Source organism: Polypterus senegalus, chromosome 3 (assembly GCF_016835505.1).
Source record: "Polypterus senegalus isolate Bchr_013 chromosome 3, ASM1683550v1, whole genome shotgun sequence".
Taxonomy (NCBI): domain Eukaryota; kingdom Metazoa; phylum Chordata; class Cladistia; order Polypteriformes; family Polypteridae; genus Polypterus; species Polypterus senegalus.
The window spans coordinates 298,942,882-298,968,385 of NC_053156.1; the positions used below are offsets into that span (position 1 = coordinate 298,942,882).

Here is a 25,504-nt window from a genome sequence, read left to right on the forward strand (position 1 = left end):
ACTTTGTCTTCCAACTGTCCAACCTGAGCTGACCCTCTAATGTCCTCATTTCTAATCCTGTTCATCCTCGTCACACCCAATGCCAGTCTTAGCATCTTTAACTCTGCCACCTCCAGCTTTGTCTCCTGTGCCACCATCTACAACTCATATAACATAGCTGGTCTCACTACCGCCCTGTAGACCTTCCCTTTTACTCTTGCTGATACCCGTCTGTCACAAATCACTCCTGACACTCTTCTCCACCCACTCCACCCTGCCTGCACTCTCTTCTTCACTTCTCTTCCACAATCCCCATTACTCTGCATTGTTGATCCCAAGTATTTAAACTCATCCACCTTCGCCAACTCTACTCCTTGCATTCTCACCATTCCACTGACAGTCAACACCTGATCTGAAATCTGCTTTTGAGATGGAGCAGAGTTCAGGATGTAGGATGGTCTTTGAATTTTTAACGGTACTCAAGTTTCGTTTTTCACTTCATTTCAAATGTATTTCAAACTCAGTTCAACGTTTGGTATTTCATCTCATTTCAGTTTCATTTAGTCACTCGAGCCACCCCAATAAAAGCGTCCAATGACTTCCAAACAGGCGATACTTCTTAGGCGATAGTTTTCTGCGGCACTTCAGGAGTTAACTTTAACCTGAGGGCGGGGCGTTCAGTGTTTATGGGCGGCACCCTATTTACCATTGGCTACAATCAACATCGATCAATCAATCAGCCCTTCCGCGTGGCGCGATGTCCAAAACATAATGACGTAGGAGAGTAAGCCGCGCCCCTTAGTCATCCACTGTCCCGTGAGCGCTGTGTTTATTACCGGCGGTAAGATGGCGGAGGCCGGTAATGAAAGCAGTAGCGGTGGTAATAATGTTGGTGCTTCTCCAACCATAAGATGTATTCAGAAAGTCAAGTTTTGGCTGGCCTGGTCCTGGACGTATTTGTGGCTTGTGTGGTTCATCATGCTGTTGTGCGTACTCTACGTACTGAGGACCCCGTTGAAGATCCAGGAGAATCTGACAGCAGGTAACCGCCAGATGTCGATTCACGGAACCGAGACTCACGTCTGCTCTCAGCTAGGGGTGGAATAAGGATCTCGGAGGTCTGAGCTCTTTAAAGGCAGCCCGTTTTAACTTTCTGGTCGCAGGTTGCGGTCGCGTAATACCTTCGGAGGTGCAGATGGTAAAGAAATCTGGTGGCGTGAGAGGAGCGTGGAAAAGAAGTTTTAAGGGGAAAAGAAAGCGGCGTCCAAAGCCGAATAAAATCACCTGCGTGTAAATTTTATGTTTAAATTTACATGCGTTCAAAAGTTTGGAATCATTAAAAAATATGATTTTTTTTTATAGAAATTGATAATTATTTTAGGAAAGACGTACTGTGCTTTAAAAACACAGCCAATACATTACTAATATTGCTTTTGGTTATTACTGCTTGAAATCGCAGCTTTTATTATTCACATATGACTGCTAAGCCCCAATGGTCAGCACAATTTATTCCAGTGGCCTAAACTCTCTTAGGCCTTCCTTAATTAATCCTGTTTATGTGCTAACGGGTTATTGGAGAAACCTTTGTAAGTGCGTTTGCACCACAAAAGCCAGTTTTTCTGTTCAGTATTACTACTTCTTATTTGGCTGACTTACAACAATTTAAGATACAATTGTTTACATTTCTTTTGTTTTTGGTGAAGTGACTTCCTGAAGGACCTACTGTGTCAGTAGCCAGATATGTACCTGCAATCTGAAGGCTTAAAATCTGAAGGCTCCACTGTCTAAAGAGAGTGTAAAATTGAAAAAAAAACCAACTTGCAATATTTGACAAAGCTTTTAGGACAGTAACTGATGATGACATTACTAGGTGACACTCTGTCTGTGTCTGTGTCTGTGTGTGTGTGTCTATCTACAGGTGCATCTCAATAAATTAGAATATTATTGAAAAGTTAATTTATTTCAGTAATTCGATTCAAAAAGTGAAACTCCTATATTCTATAGATTCATTACACACAGAGTGATATATTTCCAAGTGTTTATTTCTTTTCATTTTGCTGATTATGGCCTACAGGTAATGAAAACTCAAAATTCAGCATCTTGGAAAATTAGAACATTGCATAAGACCAATCAGGTGATCAGCCTGCCAGCCAGCCAGCTTTATGGAGATGCTGATTTAATTTTCCATCAGGACTTGGCACCTGCCCACACTGCCAGAAGTACCAATACCTGGTTTAATGACCATGGTGGGTATCACTGTGCTTGATTGGCCAGCAAACGCGCCTGACCTAAACCCTATAGAGAATCAATCAAGAGGAAGATGAGTGACACCGGAGCCAACAGTGCAGATGAGCTGAAGGCCGCAATCAAAGCATCCTGGGCCTCCATAACACCTCAGCAGTCCCACAGGCTGATCACCTCCATGACAGTAATTCATGCAAAAGGAGCCCCGACCAAGTTTTGTGGGCATACATGGTCAGACTTCTCAGTAGGCCAACATTTCTGCATTAAAAATCTTTTTTTTGTTGGTCTTCTGTAATATTCTAATTATCTGAGATACTGAATTTTGGATTTTCATCATCTGTAGGCCATTATCAGCAAAATAAAAAGAAATAAACGCTAAAAATATGTCACTCTGTCTGTAATGAATCTACTGCAGGGATGCCCACATTTTTTTCGCTTGCGAGCTGGTTTTAAAATGACCAGGTCAAAATGATCTACCTACATTAAAAATGATATATATATATATATATATATAAAATATAAATAATAAAAAAAAATTTATATATATATATATATATATATATATATATATATATATATACTAGCCGAAGCATACAGCGTTGTAAGAATAGGAATGGAAAACCGTGAGAAAGGAATTCAGTATAACAAAGACTTAGAAAACCACCATCGCAGTATAATGAAAATAGCAAGTGGTGAAACCAATGCCAATTGGTCAAGAGAGTACCTCCCTGTAGCAGGCTACGGAAAACACAGACATATATAGATAGACGCCGCATTCACTGTGTTGCCCAGTCGACACGATAAGTCAGCGCGTCCACCCTATTGCGAGTGGTAAAAGTGCCATTTAAACAAATACAAGTAGACGTGGAAACCGGGTTTGCTGATGAAAAAACAATTAACGTTTAAAACAGTATCGTTTATATACAACAGATTTTGGCGAATTGTTTACATGCAATTATTTATATCCATTTATACACTAATAATGGAAATTAATAAATAGTAATTATTATTATTATTATTAAATAATTCCTCCAGTATCAGTAACATTTCTCGGACTGCTTTCTTCCATCTCCGAAACATTTCTAGACTGTTCTTACGCAACACAGTACTAAAGTATTGGTTAATGCCCGAGTCACCTCACGTATAGATTACTGTAATGCTATTCTGTCTGTCATCCAGCAAAAACGTATCCATCGCATACAATTTATTCAAAATTCTGCTGCCAGGATGATAACCTGCTGTTCTAAATCCACTGAACACATCACACCGACTCTCTCTCAACTTCACTGGCGCCCTGTTAACTACAGAACACAATACTAAATTCCGCTCTGAACATTTAAAACTCTCCACACCTCACTGATCTCCTCTAGACTGACACTCCTCTCGCTCACTCAGATCCTCATCTGCAGCTCGACTTTCTGTACCGCACATCAGACTCGGTGCTATGGCAGCTCGAGCGTCTCTCCTGGTGCTCCTCAACTCTGGAATTCTCTTCCCTCTCATATTCGTCAGGTCGATTCAATAACATATTTTAAAACTGCCCTCAAAACTTATCTTTTCAAACTGGCATACAAATTACGAATTTTGCACTGTTACTGCCAGTTATCTTTGTTTGTTTGCTAATTATTACTGTTTGATCGAGAGCGACGGTGGACGCCTAAGGGCCGATTTATACTTCACGCTCAGAACGCGTACGTGCCCGTATCATGGCTGCCACGCGTTCCCAGCGTTCATTTCACGCGTCCTCTGAGCAGGTCCTCAGAAATTAACGCGACACGTGCGCAAGTTGCAGTACCATCAAAAAGTCTGGGGGAGCAGTGTGCTAAAAGTTGGAACGTGACGTCAGAGTCTCTGTTTACTATCTACCTGTGACAGAAAGCCTCTCTGGAGATCCTTCGGGGATCGATGTGCATGCTTTGCTGTTTGATGAATGGTTCGAAGTGGTGAAGCAAAATGCCGACATACAGATGCATTCGTGGTGCTTTTATATTCAAGCGTCGCATATTCCCGATCGTAATGACACAATACATTTTAAAAGTCTCACATACCATCTTTTGTGCCCTCTATTTTCTATTTTTTTACTTTACCTGCTGTCAGGTCCAAGAAGCTCGTAGCAATTAAAAACTGGGATGAAGTTTGCGATGGTCTGCTTTAATAATAAAGTAAACTACGAGGTTAAAGTGGACATTTCGAGATTAAAGCTGAAATTTCCACTTTAATCACAAAATACACGTTTTCACAGTTTCTTTTATTTTTTTTCTCAGTGGCTCAAATACAGCGCTATACTTTATTTTGCTGATGTGAAGTTACAAAAAAAAAAAAAATAGATGGCACAAAAGATGGTATGTGGCACTTGTAAAATGTATTGTGTCATTACGATCGGGAATATGCAACGCTTGAATATAAAAGCACCACGAATGCATCTGTATGTCGGCATTTTGCTTCACCACATCGAAGCATCCATCCCGTAGGATCGGCATAGAGGCTTTCTGTCACATTTAGATAGTACCATCTTTTGTGTCGTCTTTTTTATTTTTTTATTTTTGCAACTTAACAACAGCAGCATAATGTATAGCGTTATGTTTGAACCTGAGAAAAAAATAAAGGACACGGTGAAAACGTGTATTTTGTGATTTAAAGTGGAAATTTCGGCTTTAATCTCGAAATGTCCACTTTAACCTCGTAGTTTACTTTATCATTAATGCAGACCTTCGTAAACGTCATCCCAGTTTTTAATCGCTACGAGCTTCTTGGACTTGACAGCAGCGGAAAGCAGCAATAGATCACCACACAGGACAAAATAAATGTCTGATATTTCAACTCTCTGCACATTTAGAATCTTTAGATTTATGCTTGATACCACTTTCATGATGAAATGCATTAAAGTGTGTATGTTACATTTTACATATAATTTCATTTAAATAATGAATACTGTTAATTACACACATGGCGGTGTCACGGTGGTGGAGTGATAGCACTGCTGTCTTGCAGGGAGTTACGTTGCTGGTATTTCCTGCTTGTATTCCACACTGTGCTCCAGTTTCCTTCCAAAGATAAGCAGATTTGGGATTTGGTGCCGCTAAAATGACGCTAGTGTACGAGAGTGCTTGTATTCACCTTGCGATGAGCTGAGGCCTCGTCCAGGGATTGTTTCTCACTCTCATGCTTGCTGGAATGGACACATCCCTGGATTGATGGATTTAATCATTAAACATCCTTTTCAGAGATATTGCGGTAAGGTGTCATCAGAATTTAATAAGTGTTCTAGGCAATTCACAACACAGAGAAGCTGAACATGTTCTCACCGTGATAATATCTCACACTGCCGCCTGGTGGATTCCTCCAGATTTGCGTAAAGTACGCGCGCAAGTATGAACACTGCAACACTTGCGTAGCAGGAGCGTCCGCTGCAGCATGCGTCGCGTGAAGTATAACTCTGGCCTTAATAGGATTAGAGATGGCGGGCGGGGCTCTGTTATGTGTATCCCATGGTCTTAGAGTTGGTGGGCGTGGCTCTCTGTCTTGCTTGAGCTCACTGTCTTGCATGCCCTTGGTGAATTATGTGTATATATAAATGTGTTAGTCCTAATATATATATATATATATATATATATATATATATATATATATATATATATATATATATATATATATATATATATATATATATATATATATATATATATATATATATATATATATATAATATATTTTTTAAATATATGGTGTTACCTTGGTACATGTCCGCTTTGAAATAAGTCCAACCTGGTATACATCCTGTTTAAATGCAAAAAATTTTGCTCGTTACACGAGCTTTGTTTGGAATGCGACTCGCGTGCTAGAACACCACGCGCTACCCTTGTTTACCTCTCTTGAGATGACTGCCCACGAGCGTCAGTTGCTAGCATTCAGTTAACAACCCGCGCTATAATTCTCTGTGAATTTTCATGTGATTTTGTGTGTTTTTGCGTAAACTTGAATTGATTGTTGAAAAGTATGAAGGTGGCATGTGTATCCGGGACTTGGCTGCTGCATATCGTATGCCGAGAATGACAGTATCTACGATTGTGAAAAGGTAAAGTGAGGTTAAATTTTCATTTACAGTATTTCATCTAATTGCTTTTGTATTTACTGTATGTATTTTAGTATTAAGCAGTGTTTAAATTATTTTGTACAACCCCATCAATGTATAATATGCCAATAACAATTGGACTTTTTTTCATGAAAAATTTGTTTGGTATACAGTACATCCTGTTTGGTATAAGTCCAAGGATCTGGAACGGATTAAGGACGTATACTGAGGTACCATGGCCGTATTTGTGAATTGCAGTCTGGTTATTTGGGTGGTCACCTGTGTACCAGATAATGCTTGTGGTTGGTCAGCAAACACCTGTTATGCCCTCTAAGTTGCGAGAAGGACATCGTGTTATTAGAGCAGGGGTCGCCCACTCCAGTCCTGGAGGACCACCGTGGATGCAGGTTTTCATTCTGACCCTTTTTTTTTAAAGGAGTGTCCTGTTAACTTCCTGTGAATTCACTTTAATTTAATTGACTTGTTTTTTTAAGATTTGTTCCTCTGAACTCCTTGCTCCTCTGAGTTGCTTCATTCATTTCCTTAAATGGCACCCAAACAGAAATGAAATGTGAAGTGAGGGAGCCAAGAGAAGACCAACTAAGTCAGGGCCTCAAATTCTAACCAGTTTCACTCCAACCAGTTGCTTAATTAGGCGCCGAGTCTCGTCGTTTATCAAACCCGTTCTTTAATTCCGTGGCTTGTTGCTGCTCTTATTATGCAATAGCAGACATTTCCAAAATTGGCGATTTTCTCTTTACTAATTGCACAGTTAAAATTGTTTTGGGAACCAGAGCAGATCAACATTCCTGAGACCTTCACCTTTCTTTATTTTCAGATATTTTCACTAAACTAAGAAAAGGGTGAGAATGAAAACCTGCAGCCACTGGGGCCCTCCAGGATGGGAGTTGGGGACCCCTGCACACGGTTTGACCAATCTGGACCATCTTTTGCATAGTTGCTCTCTCGAACCATACGGACTAGGTAGACTACTTTGGAACCCAACATTTTGACCCAGGGGCTTCCAGAGAGACTCCCCATGTGTGATACATTTTGCACACCAGTGTCACCTGCTGGCTCAGATCAAGTGAAACATCCAAACAGACTGAAGCCAGGGTTGATGTTTTACTCTTTGTAATTTAAGAACTATGAACTATCCATCTTGAACTAAGAGGATCAGTCAGACACAACAGCATTCGTGGTTATAACCCAGCAAGGAGTAATACAGCCAATCAATCAATAAATCAATTAGTAAAAAAAATCAAAATAAATGTATATTATGCAGATGTTTTAAAATGAATGGAATGAGGACGCCGGAAGGAAGCATTGAATTACCCGATAGCAGTAGACAGACGAGACCCCAGAGTCGCTTCTTAGCACGGCGTAGTGGAAAGAGTCTGTGGGTGGGGGGCATTTTTTTTTTCACGATTTAATCCAATCCGGTGACGGCGCAGGCTTTCCTGAGAAGTTTGTTCGGGCATTGTGCATCTTTTGTGTTCGGGTTGCTTCCCCAGTAGACTGCGTTACAGCACAAGAGTTCACATTAAAAATACTGTATGGATAAATATGTGGACAAATCTTTTGACATGCAGAACATTATGATGACTTTCATGGGGACTGAATGCTTTTGCACGGCACTGTATAGAAATGCACTTTATAAAAGTATTGAATATGACAAAGTAAGCCTTCTCTAATCACTTTTTTGTTTTGCCTTTATTACAGTTACAGTATTTGTGAACACTCTGACTCCGAAGTTTTATGTGGCGCTCACAGGGACATCTTCTCTCATATCAGGTTTGATTCTGGTAGGTGTTGGGTGTATTTGTTTTAAAAGCTTTGCATCATCATGTGTGAATTGTTCTCATATGTGCAGTGCACACAGAGAACAAAGAATGCTAGACGAGATGTGAAAAAAGAAAATTCTCACAAACCGTCATATGAAAAAGTTTGGGAACCCCTCTTAATTCTTTGGATTTTTGTTCATCATTGTCTAAGTTTTCAAAGTAGCAACTTCCTTTTAATATCTGACATGCCTTATGGAAACAGTAGGATTTCAGCAGTGACATTAAGTTTATTGGATTAACAGAAAATATGCAATATGCATCATAACAACATTAGACAGGTGCATAAATGTGGGCACCCCAACAGAGATATGACATCAATACTTAGTTGAGCCTCCTTTTGCTTCTTTGAGCCTCCAGATGCTGTCCTCCTATAGCCTGTGATGAGTGTCTGGATTCTGGATGGAGGTATTTCTGACCATTCTTCATACAAAATCTCTCCAGTTCAGTTCAATTTGATGGACAGCCTGCTTCAAATCATCCCATAGATTTTCGGTGATATTCAAGTCAGGGGACTGTGACGGCCATTCCAGAACATTGTACTTCTCCCTCTGCATGAACGCCTTTGTAGATTTCCAACTGTGTTTTGGCTCATCGTCTTGTTGGAATATCCAACCCCTGCGTAACTTCAAATTTGTGACTGATGCTTGAACATTATCCTGAAGAATTTGTTGATATTGAGTTGAATTCATCCGACCCTCGACTTTAACAAGGGCCCCAGTCCCTGAACTAGCTACACAGCCCCACAGCATGATGGGACCTCCACCATTTGACAGGAGGTAGCAGGTGTTTTTCTTGGAATGCGGTGTTCTTCTTCCACCATGCAATGCCCTTTTTGTTATGACCAAATACAGTGGAACCTCGGGTCACAACCGTAATTCGTTCCAAAACTCTGGTCGCAACCTGATTTGGCCGTGACCCGAAGTAATTTTCCCCCATAGGACTGTATGTAAATACAATTAATCCGTTCCGGAACAAATAAGCTGTATGTAAATATTTTTTTTTAAGATTTTTAAGCACAAAAATAGTTAATTATACCATAGAATGCACAGCATAATAGTAAACTAAATGTAAAAACATTGAATAACACTGAGAAGACCTTGAACAGAGAATGCTTGAATCAGTCTCTTTAAAAACAAGCCCGGTGCATTCTTTAACTGCCTTCTTGGCCTTACGTGGCCAGCCCTCTCTCTCGCTCGGTCTCTTTCTCTGTCGCTCACTGCACAGGGAATGCACAGGGAGAGACTGAACACGTACAGAAGTCATCGGCGCGTACGCACCAGAAGGAAAACTGGCCTGTTCGTCACCTGAGTGTGTGGTCGTGAACAGATGCAAAAGTTTGGCAAGCTTTTTGGTCGTAACCCGATTTTATGTGGTCTGAGACGTTCGTGACCCGAGGTTTCACTGTAACTCCATTTTCGTCTCATTAGCCTCTGGTTTTGTGGGTCCACAGCTCATTTAGCAAAGGCCATTTTTTTAAAATAAATAATCGCCACACTCGAGGCAGCTTTGTGAGGGGGTTTAGTGGTTGTAGCAAGCCGCGGGGCAATCTGCGGTATGGCCGTTTCTCACCGAGTGCACAGGTGAGGAACTGCCCACATCCGTGATTGTTCACGTGGCTAATGTGCTGCAGCTGTTATGGCCCCTTGCATTATAAAAGAAGCACAAGGCGGTTGGGGAGAGTAGAAGAAAAAGACGAAAAAAAAGAAAAAGAAAGACGGAGTTTGCAGAGAAGGAAGCAGGAAGTAAGAGAGAGAGCGCCGGTACGGGAGAGAGAGCGCCGGTACGGAAGAGCGAGTGAGGGAGAAAGCAGTCAGCTGGGAGGCGAGCCCATGAGGGGAGTGTTTGGCCAAAACTCAGTGGGGCTGAGAAAGCGGTCGCGCCAGCTGAGCGACTCAGTAGCTGGAGTGACCAGTGGAGGAATCGACTTGACCGTAGAAGTAGCGGGAGTCGAGAAGGCTTTGGGCTGTTGTAGTCCCAGAGTGAGCGCCTTGGTCACTGGGAAATAACCCAAGTCTTGGTCCGGTTGGGAGCCTGACGAAGCCAAGGGTCAAAGGGCTACCGGACCTGATTGAAGGGCAGCTGATCCTGCAGGTAGGCGACTCTCCTGTAGAGCAGACCAGATGAGTGTAGCAGGGGAGCCACCATGGAAGCAGAAGACACCGGGCTTTTGGTTTTAACATATTACTTCCTGTACTATTTTACCTCATTGTTTTTAGAGGATTTTTCTATTTATTGATTTTAACCACCACGTTTTCTTTTAATGGATTATTTATTTAATGACTTTTTGAATCACTGCACTTTATATACACTTTGTTTTTGATTGTTTTTTAATAAAAGCACTATGCACGTTTTTTGAACCATCCCCTTGCTCAAATGTTGTCTTACTGTTTAGCTCACACGGTGACATTATCGACGGTGTTGGGTTCAAGGGCTTCCTAATATCAGATGGAGCCAGAACCCGCATTGTCACACAGTCCAAAGCACTTTGTTCCAAAATTAATCTGGCTTGTCTAACTGAGCATTGGCATACAACAAGTGGCTCTGTTTGTGGCTTGAGTGCAGAAAGGGCTTCTTTCTCATCACCCTGCCATACAGATGTTCTTTGTGCAAATTGCGCTGAATTGTAGAATGATGTACAGATACACCATCTGCAGCGAGATGTTCTTGCGGCTCTTTGGAGGTGATCTGAGGGTTGTCTGTAACCATTCTCACAATCCTGCCTCTTCATATGCCGCTCCTGTATTTTTCTTGACCTGCCAGACCTGAGTTGGTTTAACAGCAACTGTGCCTGTGGCCTTCCATTTCCTGATTCCATTCCTTACAGTTGAAACTGACAGTTTAAACCTCTGAGATGGCTTTTTGTAGCCTTCCCCTAAACCAGGAGACTCAACAATCTTTGTTTGCAGATCTTCTGAGAGTTGCTTTGAGGATCCCATGCTGTCTGTCACTCTTCAGAAGAGAGTCAAAGGGAAGCACAACTTGCAATTGACCACCTTAAATACCTTTTACCACTCATGATTGGACACTCCTGTCTATGAAGTTCAAGGCTTAACGAGCTCATCCAACCAATTTGGTGTTGCAAGTAATCAGCATTGAGCAGTGACAGGCATTCAAATCAGCAAAATTACAAGGGGACCCACATTTGAGCACAATTAGTTTTTCACATTTGATTTAATTTCATACAACTAACTACTGCTTCACTAAAAACCTTTGTTCTGAAAACACCCCAGTACTCAGATGTTCCTAGGAAATGAAAGACATACCACTGTTATCTTTTTTTTTTTTTTGAAAGTAGAGTCAATTATTATGCAGGCTGAGAGGGGTTCCCAATCTTTTTCATACGACTATTATAATAAAGGGAATGTTTAGTCGGAGTGACTCAATCTAAACGTGACCAGTTTGACGCTGTGCAATGTGAAATACAATGGAAAAGTTGTACCTCAATAGGCAGTGCAGTTACACCTGAAATATTCAAAAACTTTCTAATATAATAATACACAGGAGCCAACTATGCAGAAGATAGGTTACAGTGGATTCCTTCAGTATTCAGGTCACTTCACATTCTGCACACTTTATTGCAGGGGTTCCCGACTCCGGTCCTGGAGGACCACTGTGGCTGCAGGTCTTCATTCTAACCCTTTTCTGAACGAGTGTCCTGTTTTTGTTGCTAATTAACTCCTTTTGAATTCATTTTAACTGAATTGCTCTTGAAGACTCAGACTCCTCAGTTGTTTCTTTTTCTTTAATTAGCAGCCAAACAATAATGAGATACAAAATGAGCCAAAACAACTGGTGTTCATCATATAATATCTGAAAATAAAGAAAGGTGAAGGTCTCTGGAATGCTGATCTGCTCTTAGAAAAGAGAAAATCCACAATTTCGGAAGTGTCTACTATTACACCACGAGAGCAGCATCAAGCCATGGAATTAAAGAACGTATTTAATTAACGACAAGGATCGGCGTCTCATTAATCAACTGGTTGGAGTGAAATTAGTTGGAGTTTGAGGCCCTGACTTAGGTAGTCTTTTGTTGGCTGCCTCACTTCACATTTTATTTCTGTTTGGGTGCCATTTAAGGAAAGAAATGAAGCAACTGAGAGGAACAAAGAAGAAATTCAGGGGAACATTTCTTAAAAACCAAGTCAATTAAAATGAATTCAAAAGAAGTTAATACATCCATCCATTATCCAACCCACTATATCCTAACTACAGGGTCACAGGGATCTGCTGGAGCCAATCCCAGCCAACACAGGGCACAAGGCAGGAAACAAACCAGTCCACCGCAGGGCCATAACAAGTTAATTAGCAGCACTCCAGGACTGGAGTTGGGCACCCCTGCTTTATTGTATTGTAGATTTCCTTTTAAATGCCTAAGCTTGCCATTTTTACATCTCGATGACCCGTAATGACAAAGTGACATGCTTTCAGAAAGGTTTGCAAATTTATTACAAATCAAAAACCAAAAGTCTCTCATTCATAGAAGTATTTATTGAGACCCTTTGCTATGGCATTCCAGATTATGCTGAGGTGCATCCTTTTGGCTTTATCTCTCCTTGGGATGTGCCCAGAACTTGATTAGAGTCCACCTGTGGCAAACTGAATTGACTGGACGTCATTTACTAAGGCACACATGTGAAATTCCACAGTTCACACCGCACATCAAGACCAAAAAGGGAGAAGGAACTCCTTGAAGACCTACATGATCAAATTGTGGCCAGGCATAGATCAGGCCAAGGGGATAATACCATTTCCAAGTCTTTCGAGTGTCCACAGGAGCACAATGGCCTCAAAAATTGTAAAGTGGCAGAAGTTTGAAAGTGCCAGGACTTCCTAAAGGGTACTATAACAATAAAATATATTATTATCTTATTGTTAAAGATGGTTGTCCAGTCAAACTAAGTAACTGGGCAAAAAGAACCTTGGTCAGAGATGTCCAAGAGCCCAATGGCCACTCTAACAGAGCTCTACAGATGGGTGAATCTGTTAGGAGGATGGCCATCTCAGTAGCAATCAGGTCTTTATGGTAGATGGGCTAGACAGTAGAAACACCTGCCATTCTGTATTTAAAGGATTCTGAGAGCATGAGGAAAAGATTCTCCGGTTTGATGAGATAAAAATTAAACTCTTTGGACAAAACTCCAAGCAATGTGCCTGTCAAAGATCAAGCACTGCTCATCACCTGTCTGATACTAAAAGATGTCAGAGTTCAGGTTGTGGTGTGTAGGAGGGTGCAGAATTAGCTCAGACACAACAAACAGAGGGTGATGAGAGTGTGAAGAACTTTAACAGAATTGGGTGATATTTCTCAATTTCAGGGACTCAGATACCATCTCTGCAATATATAAAATTATTTTACAGTCCCTCCCTTTCAAAGATCCAAGAGGACACTGGGAAAAAGATCTCTTAATCAATATATATCAGAAAAGGAGTGGAAAATAGCAATGCAGAGAATTCACTCGAGCTCCATATGCACAAAGCATACAATTATTTAACTCAAAATTATATATCAAGCACACCTGTCTCGCCTAAAACTCTCCAAAATGTTTCCAGAGCAAGAGCCAACCTGCGAATGCTGCAACCAAGTCCCAGCCTCACTGGGTCACATGTTTTGGCATTATTCTGGACAAAAATTTTTAATTACCTTTCAGACAGCCTCGGTGTCACAATCCCTCCTAACCCGTTAACAGCTGTGTTTCGGGTTCTCAGAGATGGGTTTAAAGTGGAGAAAGACAAACAAACTGTGATTGCATTCACTACACGTTTGGCACGCAGACTTATTTTGCTAAACTGGAAGAACCCAAGCTCTCCTCTTTTAAGTCAGTGGGAAACCAATGTTTTATACTATCTGAAATTGGAAAAAATCAAATACTCAGATGATCTATACAGATTTTTTTTCAAAACATGGCAGCATCTAATCAGTAATATTTTAAAATAACCTCTTAAAGCACAGAGGAAGTAATTATTTCTGCTTCTCCATTCATCTCTATTGGCTTATCAAACTCATCAATTTAGGTATGTTTACAAGCCTTAAGTTTTACTCCATTGGCCATGTTGTCTCTCTCAGGGGTTGGGGTCGACTTGTTCTTAATCCTACTTTTTGTAAAAATGTATTGATTTTTTGTATGGAGTGATTACAATAAAATTAATAATAAAAAAAGAAAGAATTGGGTGACATTAGAGTGGTGTCCAGCAGGGGTCAGTACTAGGGCCTCTGCTATCTATACTAATAAAAGGCAAAGCCCTCACTGAGTGACTGACTCACTCAACACTAATTCTCCAACTTCCCGTGTAGGTAGAAGGCTGAAATTTGGCAGGCTCATTCCTTACAGGTTACTTACAAAAGTTAAGCAGGTTTCATTTCGAAATTCTACGCGTAATGGTCATAACGGTCGACAACGTTTGCCATGTTGAATTTTTTTATTTATGGCCCCATCTTCACGAAATTTGGTAGGGGGCTTCCCTGCGCTAACCAAAACCGATGTACGTATTTGTTTCAGTGGTATGATGCCACTGTCGGCTGCCATATTGAACTTTCCAATTTCACTAATTCTCCAACTTCCCGTGTAGGTAGAAGGCTGAAATTTGGCAGGCTCATTCCTTACAGCTTACTTACAAAAGTTAAGCAGGTTTCATTTCGAAATTCTACGGATAACGGTCAACAACGTCTGCCATGTTGAACCTTCTTATTTATGGCCCCATCTTCACGAAATTTGGTAGACGGCTTCCCTGCGCTAAACGAAACCCAAGTACGTACTTATTTCGATGGTATGATGCCACTGTCGGCCGCCATATTGAACTTTTCAGCGGTCTTTGTTACATATGGGCCCATCTTTAAGAAATTTGGTATGCAAGTTCTCAACGCTAACTGACTCCTACTTACATACATATATACGTCCATAGCCTGCAGCTCGGTCACCGTGTGAGGTGGCGTTGGGTCCCTCATCCCAACGCCTCCCACGTTGTTGGCTGCCTGCCTATATAAGGCCGTCCGTCGCTCCAGTCTCTACATTCCCTTCCTTGCTTCGCCACGGGATTCACGTCTCCCTGCTGATAACTACAGCCTTTTTATTTAATCCACGGCTTCTCCGCTGTTTTATTGTTCGTTTACTACGATTATAGTTATTATGTAGATATTTTAGACTTACTTTACATTGTTCAGGTTCCCATTTCCTTTACCATTCCAACCGTACCCCCATTAACATGTCTATCGAGGTGATCACCATCGATCAAAGAACTGTCACTTACCGAGTGGTTTCCAGAGATGGCACCTACCTTTTCCATTCTCTGTGTTACATATTGCACGGCCATATCAGGCTCACTCTTGATATCTGGAGGAACATTGTGTCTTATGTATTGAATGACTGGGACAGGTTCAAGGTGTGGACTGATGACGGTACAGGAGATAATTAGACTACACAGGAGCACTAGAAGAGTGAAATGCTTAAGCCCTTCACCTATGGTTCTGCATGTGAGTTGATGGCTGCCGCTGAATTGTGCGGTTGTCGCTTTCAAGTGTACCGAAATGACCAAATATTTTACACCTTTGGACAATCGCCAATGCCTCTTAAACATCTTAGATTCACAGGTGACGATTTCAGTAGTGGACACTTTGATGTTTATGAATGTTTAAACTCTCAAAAGCTGGATGTGAAGTTATCGATGAAACTGGTTGTATACTTACAACGCTTGACAGATGCCGAATGCCACTTCAACACAAGTCCTACAAATACTGTCATCATTGAAACAAACCATGAAACTCAAACCGATTGTGACAGCAGCAATCCAAGCTGTGAGATTTGAAACAAGATTACTGTTCACACGGCCAACTGTACGTTACATGTTCAAGAGTAAGCTCAGCACACAGCTTGGTCATATTACAACCAGAGGGCCAAACTGACAATGTGGTATACAAAGAGATCCTTAACAAATAATTATTGGGATATTTTCCCTCAGTTTAAAAAGGTTTAATTTTCTTCTTAATAAAAATTTTAAGGCAGTAGTTCGCCGCTGCGAAGCGCAGGTATTTTGCTAGTTTTTAATATATATAAATGATTCAGATAGAAATATAAATAACAAGCTGGTTAACTTTGCAGATGATACCCAGATAGGTGGATTAGCAGATATTCAAGAATACGCTGAATCATCACAGAGGGACTTAGACAGCAACAACAACAATATTCATTTCTAGAGCACCTTTTCATACAAACAATGGAGCTCAAAGTGCTTTACATGATGAAGAATGAGAAAAAAGACAAAATAAATAAGAAAATAAAATTCAGGAACACTAAGTAACATAGAATAAAAGTAAGATCGATGGCCAGGGAGGACAGAAAAAACACAATAAAAAAAAAAAAAAACTCTTGAAATTAGCTGCCAAAATCCACGGCCACACCAACACTTCGCTTCCATCAGGTGGATGTACAGTAGTTTCCACTACGACTACTAGATGGCGTGACCAGTGGTTCTAATACGATCCGTGGTCCGTATTGAATATGTATCGACTGGCATTGATGGGATACATATGCCACCTCGGCTACATTCAGGCTGGAAGCGGTTTGTAGCGAGACTGCAAGCATTGCCTACAAGGGGTTAAAGCATTGGGATGTCAGTGCAGTGACCCTTTTTTAATAACAGTTGTGTTTTACAAGTAAGCAGAAAGAAATATGGTGAAAATGGAAGAAGTGACGGCCCATTGGTCTTGGTGCTTATTTCACAAGACATCTTTAAAGGGAAGATCTGCTCTCATTGGAAGCAGGGTTCAAACTTCTGAGAGCGTGTGGAACGAAAGGAGCTGGACGTTCAGGAATGAAGGGGAAATAATGTGATGGTTTGCCCATGTTTTCTTTCTCCATTCTAAGGGAAAAAACTGTGTAGGCAGTTACCCACTCTGCTTCACTCCTACCCTTCCCATTTTTCCTACCAGATCCGCATAAGTGAATCGTTCCCATGGCTTGTGTGGGTGACAATGCAGTACTTAATCTGCTAAGGTACTTTCTGCTTTAACTTGTTGAAGTAGCTATTGGCACAAGCCATTTTAAAGTCTGATGGCTGTAGAGACTCCCAGAAGCACCAACGTAGCACATCACGGTGTAATGAGACAATGGTGGTTAATGGTGCACCAGGACAATGCATCATGGAGAGGAATGAGGATTCAATATGACCTCTTATTCTGCATTTATCCTCTCTTCTGTCACCGTCTCCCATGAGTCTTAGCAAGTCCTATAATGTAGCTGTTCATTTTCTTCAAGTCAGTCAGTCAGTCAGTCAGTCATTTTCCAACCTGCTATATCCTAACACAGGGTCACTTGGGGGGGGAGGGGGTCTGCTGGAGCCTATTCTAGCCAGCACAGGATGTAAGGCAGGAACAAATCCGGGCAGGGTGCCAGCCCACCACAGGGTCCACACACACCAAGCACACACTAGGGAAGACTTAGGATCACCAGTGCACCTAACCTGCATGTCTTTGGACTGTGGGAGGAAACCCACGCAGACACGAGGAGAACATGGACCCGGAAAGCGAACCCAGGTCTCCTTACTGCGAGGCAGCAGCGCTACCCACTGCACCACCCATTTTCTTCAAGTGTATGGTTTTACTTCCCCAGTAGATTACAGTGTCAATCAGTATATTTGAAACTTTGTAATTGTGGAATCTCCCCCCCAGCTTATTACTCTTACTAAAGGATTTGACAGTCCTCAGTGAAGACCCAGCTGTGAGTTTTGTCTTTGCACAGCAAGTCTGTTATCCACCCAGTTTGGCCTACTATTCACATAAAACCCTGTAAGACTGCAACTCCTCCACCTCCTGTCCCATGATGGCGATGGATCAAGGAGGCACAGTGGCACACCAGATGGTTGGAATATTTTACAGCTTTACAAATATTAAATAGCTAAAATAAACCAAACGGATATACAGTAGAACACACATTTTTGTGATGGTTCCTTTGGTAAAGATGTTATTTTCCATTTTGCAGATATTTGAGTGGTGGTATTTCCAGAAGTATGGCGCCTCCTTCATAGAGCAGGTCTCTGTGAGCCACTTGAGGCCCCTGTTAGGTGGTTTGGAAAGCACCTCGTCTGCAGGTTTGTTCACGTCTGTCAATGGGGAGACGGATTCCACAAGGCCCAGTGTATCCGGTAGGTGTGCTGAATGTTGTGTGTCATTTTTTATTTTGTAGTTTCCTTGCTTTGCATATTTTAAATGTTTCCTCTACTATGCATTAGATTTATTGGGAATTATCATTATTTTGTATTATTTATTTATTTAATTACCAGGGGGGTCCAACACCCTCAGCTGGCACAGTAACTCACTCCACTTCCATCACTAAAACGGCACAGCAGCGACTTTATTTCTTATGCCAACAAAAGAAATATTTCCCAGCCAATCCTAGTTCAGTTTTACAAAGCCGTAAGTGAAAGTGTAATCACATTCTCCATTGTTGTCTGGTTTGGTTCAGCAACAACACACTCCAAGAATAAATGACGACATGTCGTGAGGTCTGCTTAATAAATAATTGGCTGTGCTGTTCTATCTGTGATAGACCTGTAGACCTCTCGTGTCACCCACCGAAAATGTCGAAAGGATCCTCAAAGACTCGGCTCACCCAGCTCATCACTTATTCCAAAAACTCCCCTCTGGTAAACGCTTCAGGTCGATTGAAATTAAAGCTAACCGACACCTCAATACAGGTACAATTCCGTGACAACGAACTCCCAGGGACCTAAAAAATATTTTGTTGTAATGAGATTCTGTATTTGTCACTATAGTGCTTTCTTTAACTTGCGCCCAGGCGTTTACAATCATTTCAATAGCTTCTTCTGCCTTAATTTTAATCTCCTTCTGCCTACAAGTTATGCTGACGAGAATTTTTTTCAGCATTTCCTTGCCATAATACACTTTCAGGGTGCGAATGATCCCCAAATCCAATGACTGAAGCGCTGCTGTGCAATTGGGTGGGAGGAATTCAACGCAAACATTATCTAAATGCGGAAGCATGTTGTGGGCAGCACAGTTATCAATCAGGAGCCGAATCATCCTTTTCTTCTTCTTCATATTGTGAGGTTTCTGAGCACTTTTGGGATCCCCTCCACTTCCCCACCCAATGGGAATGACACGCTGAAGTGTGTCCTGAAGTGCAGTTGCCACGTCTATGGAAGATTCTTTGTCCATTGCCGGGGCAGAACAACAGCAGGCTCACAGCGGTGCAGAGTGAGGCACCACAGAAGCGAATCCTAAAAGATCGGAGTCGCGCTATAAGTCCCTATTTTGCCACACCCAGCTGCCCTTCCGGGAAAAATAACTGCCCAGAAGGGCCCAGCAGCTGCCACTGCAGCACCCCCTGGCGGTGCCTGCGGAACCCAACAGGGCTGCACCAAACTCCAACTCTCATAAAACCCTGCGGGAGTCTGAGGCACCGCTGCAAGCCAGGGAGGCTGCCAACCTGGGAGGTATTGGGTCTCCCATGCTTGCTCCTCCGGAACATATGCTGCAGGGGCGTCCTGGCCGGGCATGGACCCTGGCACTCTGCCACAATTAACAGTGACAGGAAACAAAACAGCCAAACCATATATAATTCATTCCCTTCAAAGCTCCCTCATTACACCCCAAAAGTGCCATGTAGGATGATATAATAATAAAAAGTGCAACCAAAAAAGTATACAACACAAGCCCTCCCTTGACCCCACACTGAACAAGGAACAAGTAAGGTTCACGGAAACACAAACCTCCCATAAAAGATCAAACAGAGGATGAGTAATGGTAGTGAACCTGATTCAGTTGTAAAAATGTCCTGCGGCGATTATAAACAGACAACAGTGATGGCGTGCTCCTCTCCCAAATGACAAAAAACAGTCTCACCGTTCTTTATCCTCAGTGTGTCGGCGTGATCCAGAACCCCGGGGTTTTTCTGTTGTATTGGTGAAATTGTCCAGTCCGGCATTGAAAGCAGCAAGCAGGAGAATGTGTCGGCGATTTGAATCGTCGTTCCCTTCTTTCTTCGTGATGAGTTTTTGGTGTGGAAACAAAAACAGGTTTTTTTTTTCCTCCTTTTCTCCTTGTGTTTAAATAGTAAATGACCCGGATGAAAAATGATGGGATTGATAGGACGAATTATCACGAGGGGCCACGGTTCCATGACGTTATCCTGTCCTCTTTGTTTCCAGGGGATGATATTTACACAGACACACAAGGACCAATGCTACGAAAGACCCGAATCGGCATAACACATTTAACACGATGTTAATCATGTAACACTGCTAAGGTGTAGCCTTAGAAGAAACCTTTGTGAGGTATTTTGGTAATAAAAACCACTGCTTTGTACCTGTGACTGTATTTGTGTTAATTGTGTCCAGGATTTGGGGCATGGTGGTGCCCTCTGTCTCTCGCAAGATGCTTTATGGTGCAATTTTAGAAAATGTAGTCACTTTGGTAAAATAAATTTGTATCATCAGACAAATCATGGCTTCAGTCAGAACTCCTAACAATACAAATGTTTTCTCAAACTGTTCATTTGTGTTTTCACAGAGTGCAAAGTATGGCGAAACCCACTAAACCTTTTCAGAGGTGCTGAGTATAACAGGTATGTCAATTGCCGGACCTCGTGTGATCTAGAAGTAAGTTAAAATTAACTTTTGTCATTTTGTTCTTGTCTTTTTACTATTGCTTTTAATCCCCTCCATCCATCCATCCATTATCCAACCTGCTATATCCTAACTACAGGGTCACGGGGGTCTGCTGGAGCCAATCCCAGCCAACACAGGGCGCAAGGCAGGGAACACCACAGCACACACACGCACACACACCAAGCACAATTTAGGATCACCAATGCACCTAACCTGCATGTCTTTGGACTGTGGGAGGAAACTCACACAGACACGGGGAGAACATGCAAACTCCACACAGGGAGGACCTGGGAAATGAACCTAGGTCTCCCTACTGCGAGGCAGCAGCACTACCACTGCGCCACCGTACCGCCCAAGAGCAAGTCAATTAAAATGAATTCAAAAGAAGTTGATCAGCTGCAAAATCGGGTCACTCATTAAAAGAAGGGTTAGAATGAAAACCTGCAGCCATGGTGGTCCTCCAGTGTGCCGCCCTGCTGTTTATTTAATTACACAAATGGTATTTTTCAATGTGTTCACATATAACGTGCAAATCACCTATTGCGCTCATGTCTGTCCACATGAACCAACCCTGCTACACGTGGACCAGTTTTATTGAGATTTGCACACTTTTTCTTCAAAAAATGTTGTCGATCGAGACAGTTCAATTTTCATTCAGATATCTTGGACAGATTGTTCTGTATGAAATTAAAAAATTTCAAAGTTTCCCATTGAAAACCATTGGCGAATTTGGAAACCTGCCCATCTTAAAATGGATTAGTGTCGTGTGCGACTTCAACTAGGAATCCTGTTTCAGTTTTACCTTGAGAGCGGTTGGTTGAACTTGTACATTTTGTGTATTTTCCCCTTTTATCCATCTGATGGCTGCCTGGATGCCCAAAACAATTTAGTCAAAATGCCGGGCATAGTGGGTGCACATGCACACAGCTCATGCAGCAGCAACCTTCTTGTATTACATTATTTAAATCAGCTAACAGGAGACAAAAACATGTCACTTCTCCGGAAATAAATGGAAAGGGAAAGTGATTATGTAAGCATAAGACTGACTTGATTAAACAATATTATCCGCAAAGTGTTATTATAAAGAACCGACATTATCAGCCAGCAGCTAAATGGAGTTTGAACACAATGGGAAAGGCGCAGCTGCCCTAACTGATATAAACACAGGACAGGTTTAAAAATGGACAGTGGGCTCAGGAGGTGGGGGGTGTGAAAGACGCCTGGAACACAGACAGAGACGGACTCCGAATGTCCCAAAACACACACGTTTTTAATTTACAGTTCTATCTGCACACAGCACAGTGCGCCAAACTGCCCAAACTCACAGTCCTTTCTTTTCCTTCTCTGCCTCCACTCCTCTCCCGCAAACTCTGCCTCCTGACTCTGGCTCTCCAAATGGAGTTTGGCGGCCTCTTTTATACTGCCCCCGCCAAACCTATGCCAGACCATGGTTCTGGTGCTGTCCTGGCGGCACTGTTGAGCTTCTAAGCCTCAAGCCCGTGGCCCCGATGCAACCCAGGGGGGCTGCCCTCTCATGTCCCGAGGTATGAATTGCCCCTCTCCTGGTTCCCTGCTTCTCCAGGCCTCCCGTTAGAGCATGATCCCCCAGCTGTCCATTACAGGGGCTTCACTAACCCCTGATTGTTGGCGCCTGACCCCTGTTCTTTCAGTCCCAGATTTACATAAGCAATCGTGGTAAGCCTCTGATTTTTTTCTTGTCCACCGTGTACCGTTTTCTTGTTATACAACGTATACAATTATAACAAACTAGCCATGTGCGCCCAACTACGTTGCGCGTGTTAAAGTTGTCTGTGAAGGGCTCCCTGTTTAAACGCGGCTGCCAATCGTGAACTGGGCCCTTCGTCACACAGCATTATGATTTTTTATAAGGGAAGCAAAATTACAAAAGAAAACCCTTGGATATTGATTCAATAGGAACGGCCTACTCGGAATCACTGTCCGAATCGTAATTATGTGGTGGTCTACGCATGCGTGGAATTCGCGGACAAACAAAGATCAACATCTAAATGAAGATCTCTTTAGTTAATTTAAAGCACAACAATTTGTTTAGTTTGAATGTCTGTGTTTTGAGGTGTGACTGGCGTACTACAGTCTTCAGTAATATAAGCCTGGAGGAGATCTTTAATGCAATGCCTATGTTTTAGCTGTCTCTCTACTGCCATCTAGTGCTTCTTCTTCTAATTTATTCACGGACAAACAAAGATCAAGATCCAAATGAAGATTATATATAGAGACTAGCCATGTCCACCCAACTACGTTGCGCGTGTTAAAGTTGTCTGTGATGGGCTCCCTGTTTAAACGCGGCTGCCAGTCGTGAACTGGGCCCTTCGCCGCACAGCATTATGATTTTTTATAAGGGAAACAAAGTTAAAAAAAGAAAACCCTTGGGCACTGATTCGATAGGAACGGCCCACTCGGAATCACTGTCCGGATCGTAATTATGTGGTGGTGTAGGAGCATTTCTGTTTCTGTCCATTTAGTCCGTCTCGTTTTCAGGACGCTGTCGTTTCCTCTCACGATCTCTTCTCAACCTTTCTCCAATCTCGCATTTTGCTTTGTGACAATTCAAAGACTAAGGCAATATACACGGAGCAATGGTTATAAAAGGGGGACACATAGGTATCCAGGCTCTTTAAAGCATAAATAGGGATCACTTCACTGACATGTGAGCAAGCCACGTACAACTGTGAGACGCGCAGCACTCACCGGCTACAACGTAACAATAATAATTTCTGGAACGTGCTGTTACGTTGTCATTCATTTTACCCACTGTCTTTCTTTCATTCATATGTTACGTAGGCACGTACCTTTTATCTTCGGCAATCTCATTCTCTAACCAGGCCTCAGGAGCTAACCAGCATAACACTGTCCACCACCCCTTTCGTTATTCCGGCACATTGTTGACATCTGTGAGTAACAACAACGTACTAAACTGGAAGGTGGTCTACGCATGCGTGGAATTCGCGGACAAACAAAGATCAAGATCTAAATGAAGATCTCTTTAATTAATTTAAAGCACAACAATTTGTTTAGTTTGAATGTCTGTGTTTTGAGGTGTGACTGGCGTACTGCAGTCTTCAGTAGTATAAGCCTGGAGGAGATTCTTAATGCAATGCCTATGTTTTAGCTGTCTCTCTACTGCCATCTAGTGCTTCTTCTTCTAATTCATTCGCGGACAAACAAAGATCAAGATCCAAATGAAGATTATATATAGAGATTATTGTGACAACATTGTGAGATAAAAATATTTTTCGGGGCTCTCCAGAGATTTTTGGTTGGGTACAAGCCCAGGCTCTAGCTGGGCAACTCATGGACATTCTCAAAGCTGTCCCTAAGTCACCCCTGTTTTGCCTTTGCTTTGTGCTTATGGTCTTTGCCCAGTTGGAAGGTGAGCCTTCGGCCCAGTCTGATGTCCTGACCGCACTGGAGCAGGATTTCATTAAGGATATCGCTTCACTTTGCTCCGCTTTTCAGCTTTTCCCTCAACCCTGACTAGGCTCGCAGACCCTGTTGCTGAAAAACAAGCCCACATTATGATGCAGTAATGCGGTGATGAGCCATGCCCGGTGCCCTCCAGATGTGAGTTCAATCTAGGATTTTTCAGACAAGAGTCCTTTCAGTGACTTTTTTTTTTTAATCAAACTCCCAAGTGGACTTTCGTGTGTCATCTACCCACTCTGCCCAGATTAGTGAAGTGTTGCAATAGTGACTGTCCTTTGGTCTTGGTCATTTCTCCCATCTCCACACAGGTTCTCTGGAGCTCAGACAGAGTGACCATAGGGTTCAGCATTGAATTTCCGCCAGGTGTACCATTTGGTATTGAGGCCAGGTAGTTTGATTTTGGCCTCATCTGACCATAAGACCTTTTTCCACTTGACATCAGAATCTTCAAGGTGCATTCTGCCAAAGCTCAAACCAGCCTTAATGTGGCCTTTCTTGAGAAGTGGCTTTTTCCTTGCGACCCTCATGAATAAGCCACAATTGTGAAGCACTTGTCAAATTGTTGTCACCTGCACACAATGGCAACTCTTTGCCATCAAATCCTGTAACTCCTTCAAAGTGGCCATTGGCCTCTTGGTAGCCTCTCTTGTCAGTTTCTTCCTTGCTCTTCCATCCAGTTTGGAGGATCCAGGGAGGGTCCTAGTAGTACGAGACACTCGCCACTTCTTTATGATGGACTTTACTGAGCTCTTTGGGACTGATAAAGCCTTTTGAGATGTTTTTGTCTCCATCTCCTGCCTTATGTATGTCCACAAATCTATCCCTGAGATCTTTTGAAAGTGACTTGCCACCCACAGTCAGTTGTTTGCTGTCATTTGCACTACCAAGCAAGAGAATGAGTGGACCAGGAACAGCTTCACTAATCACACTCATTACAACTGAGCACAGGTGGGAGGAAGCCAGTAACTGCAATAGGAATGGTGGGCACTGACACCTGAGTGAGTTTGGGGGGGATCCTTTATTCATCTCAGGATTTCTTGTTTTTGATTCTTCTGAACTGTAGCTGTGATATCTTTCACTTGGATGTTAGAGATTGCATTGAGTAAGTAAAACTGGAAAAAATATTGGTTTGTGTTTTCATTTAAGGCCGTGAAGCAAAAAAATGGGAATATTTCGAAGAGAGGGATTCTTTTCTATTCCCAATGTAAATTATATTTTATATTTTTTTTAACATAAATACTTATTTATTTCATAGTTATTTAATCATTATATGAATATGTTAAGA

General features: G+C 42.1%; 1 protein-coding gene across 1 annotated transcript in view; it reads left to right on the forward strand.

Moving 5' to 3' along the window:
- The first annotated feature begins 798 nt into the window (after nt 1-798).
- LOC120526345 (suppressor of tumorigenicity 7 protein homolog) overlaps nt 799-25,504 on the forward strand; it is a 98,056-nt gene continuing 73,350 nt past the window's right edge. Inside the window, exons 1-4 of the mRNA XM_039749501.1 lie at nt 799-1,021; nt 8,018-8,100; nt 18,111-18,273; nt 20,660-20,714. Coding sequence (XP_039605435.1) covers nt 826-1,021; nt 8,018-8,100; nt 18,111-18,273; nt 20,660-20,714 — 497 coding nt within the window. The 5' untranslated portion in view covers nt 799-825. The remainder of the gene's footprint in view (nt 1,022-8,017; nt 8,101-18,110; nt 18,274-20,659; nt 20,715-25,504) is intronic.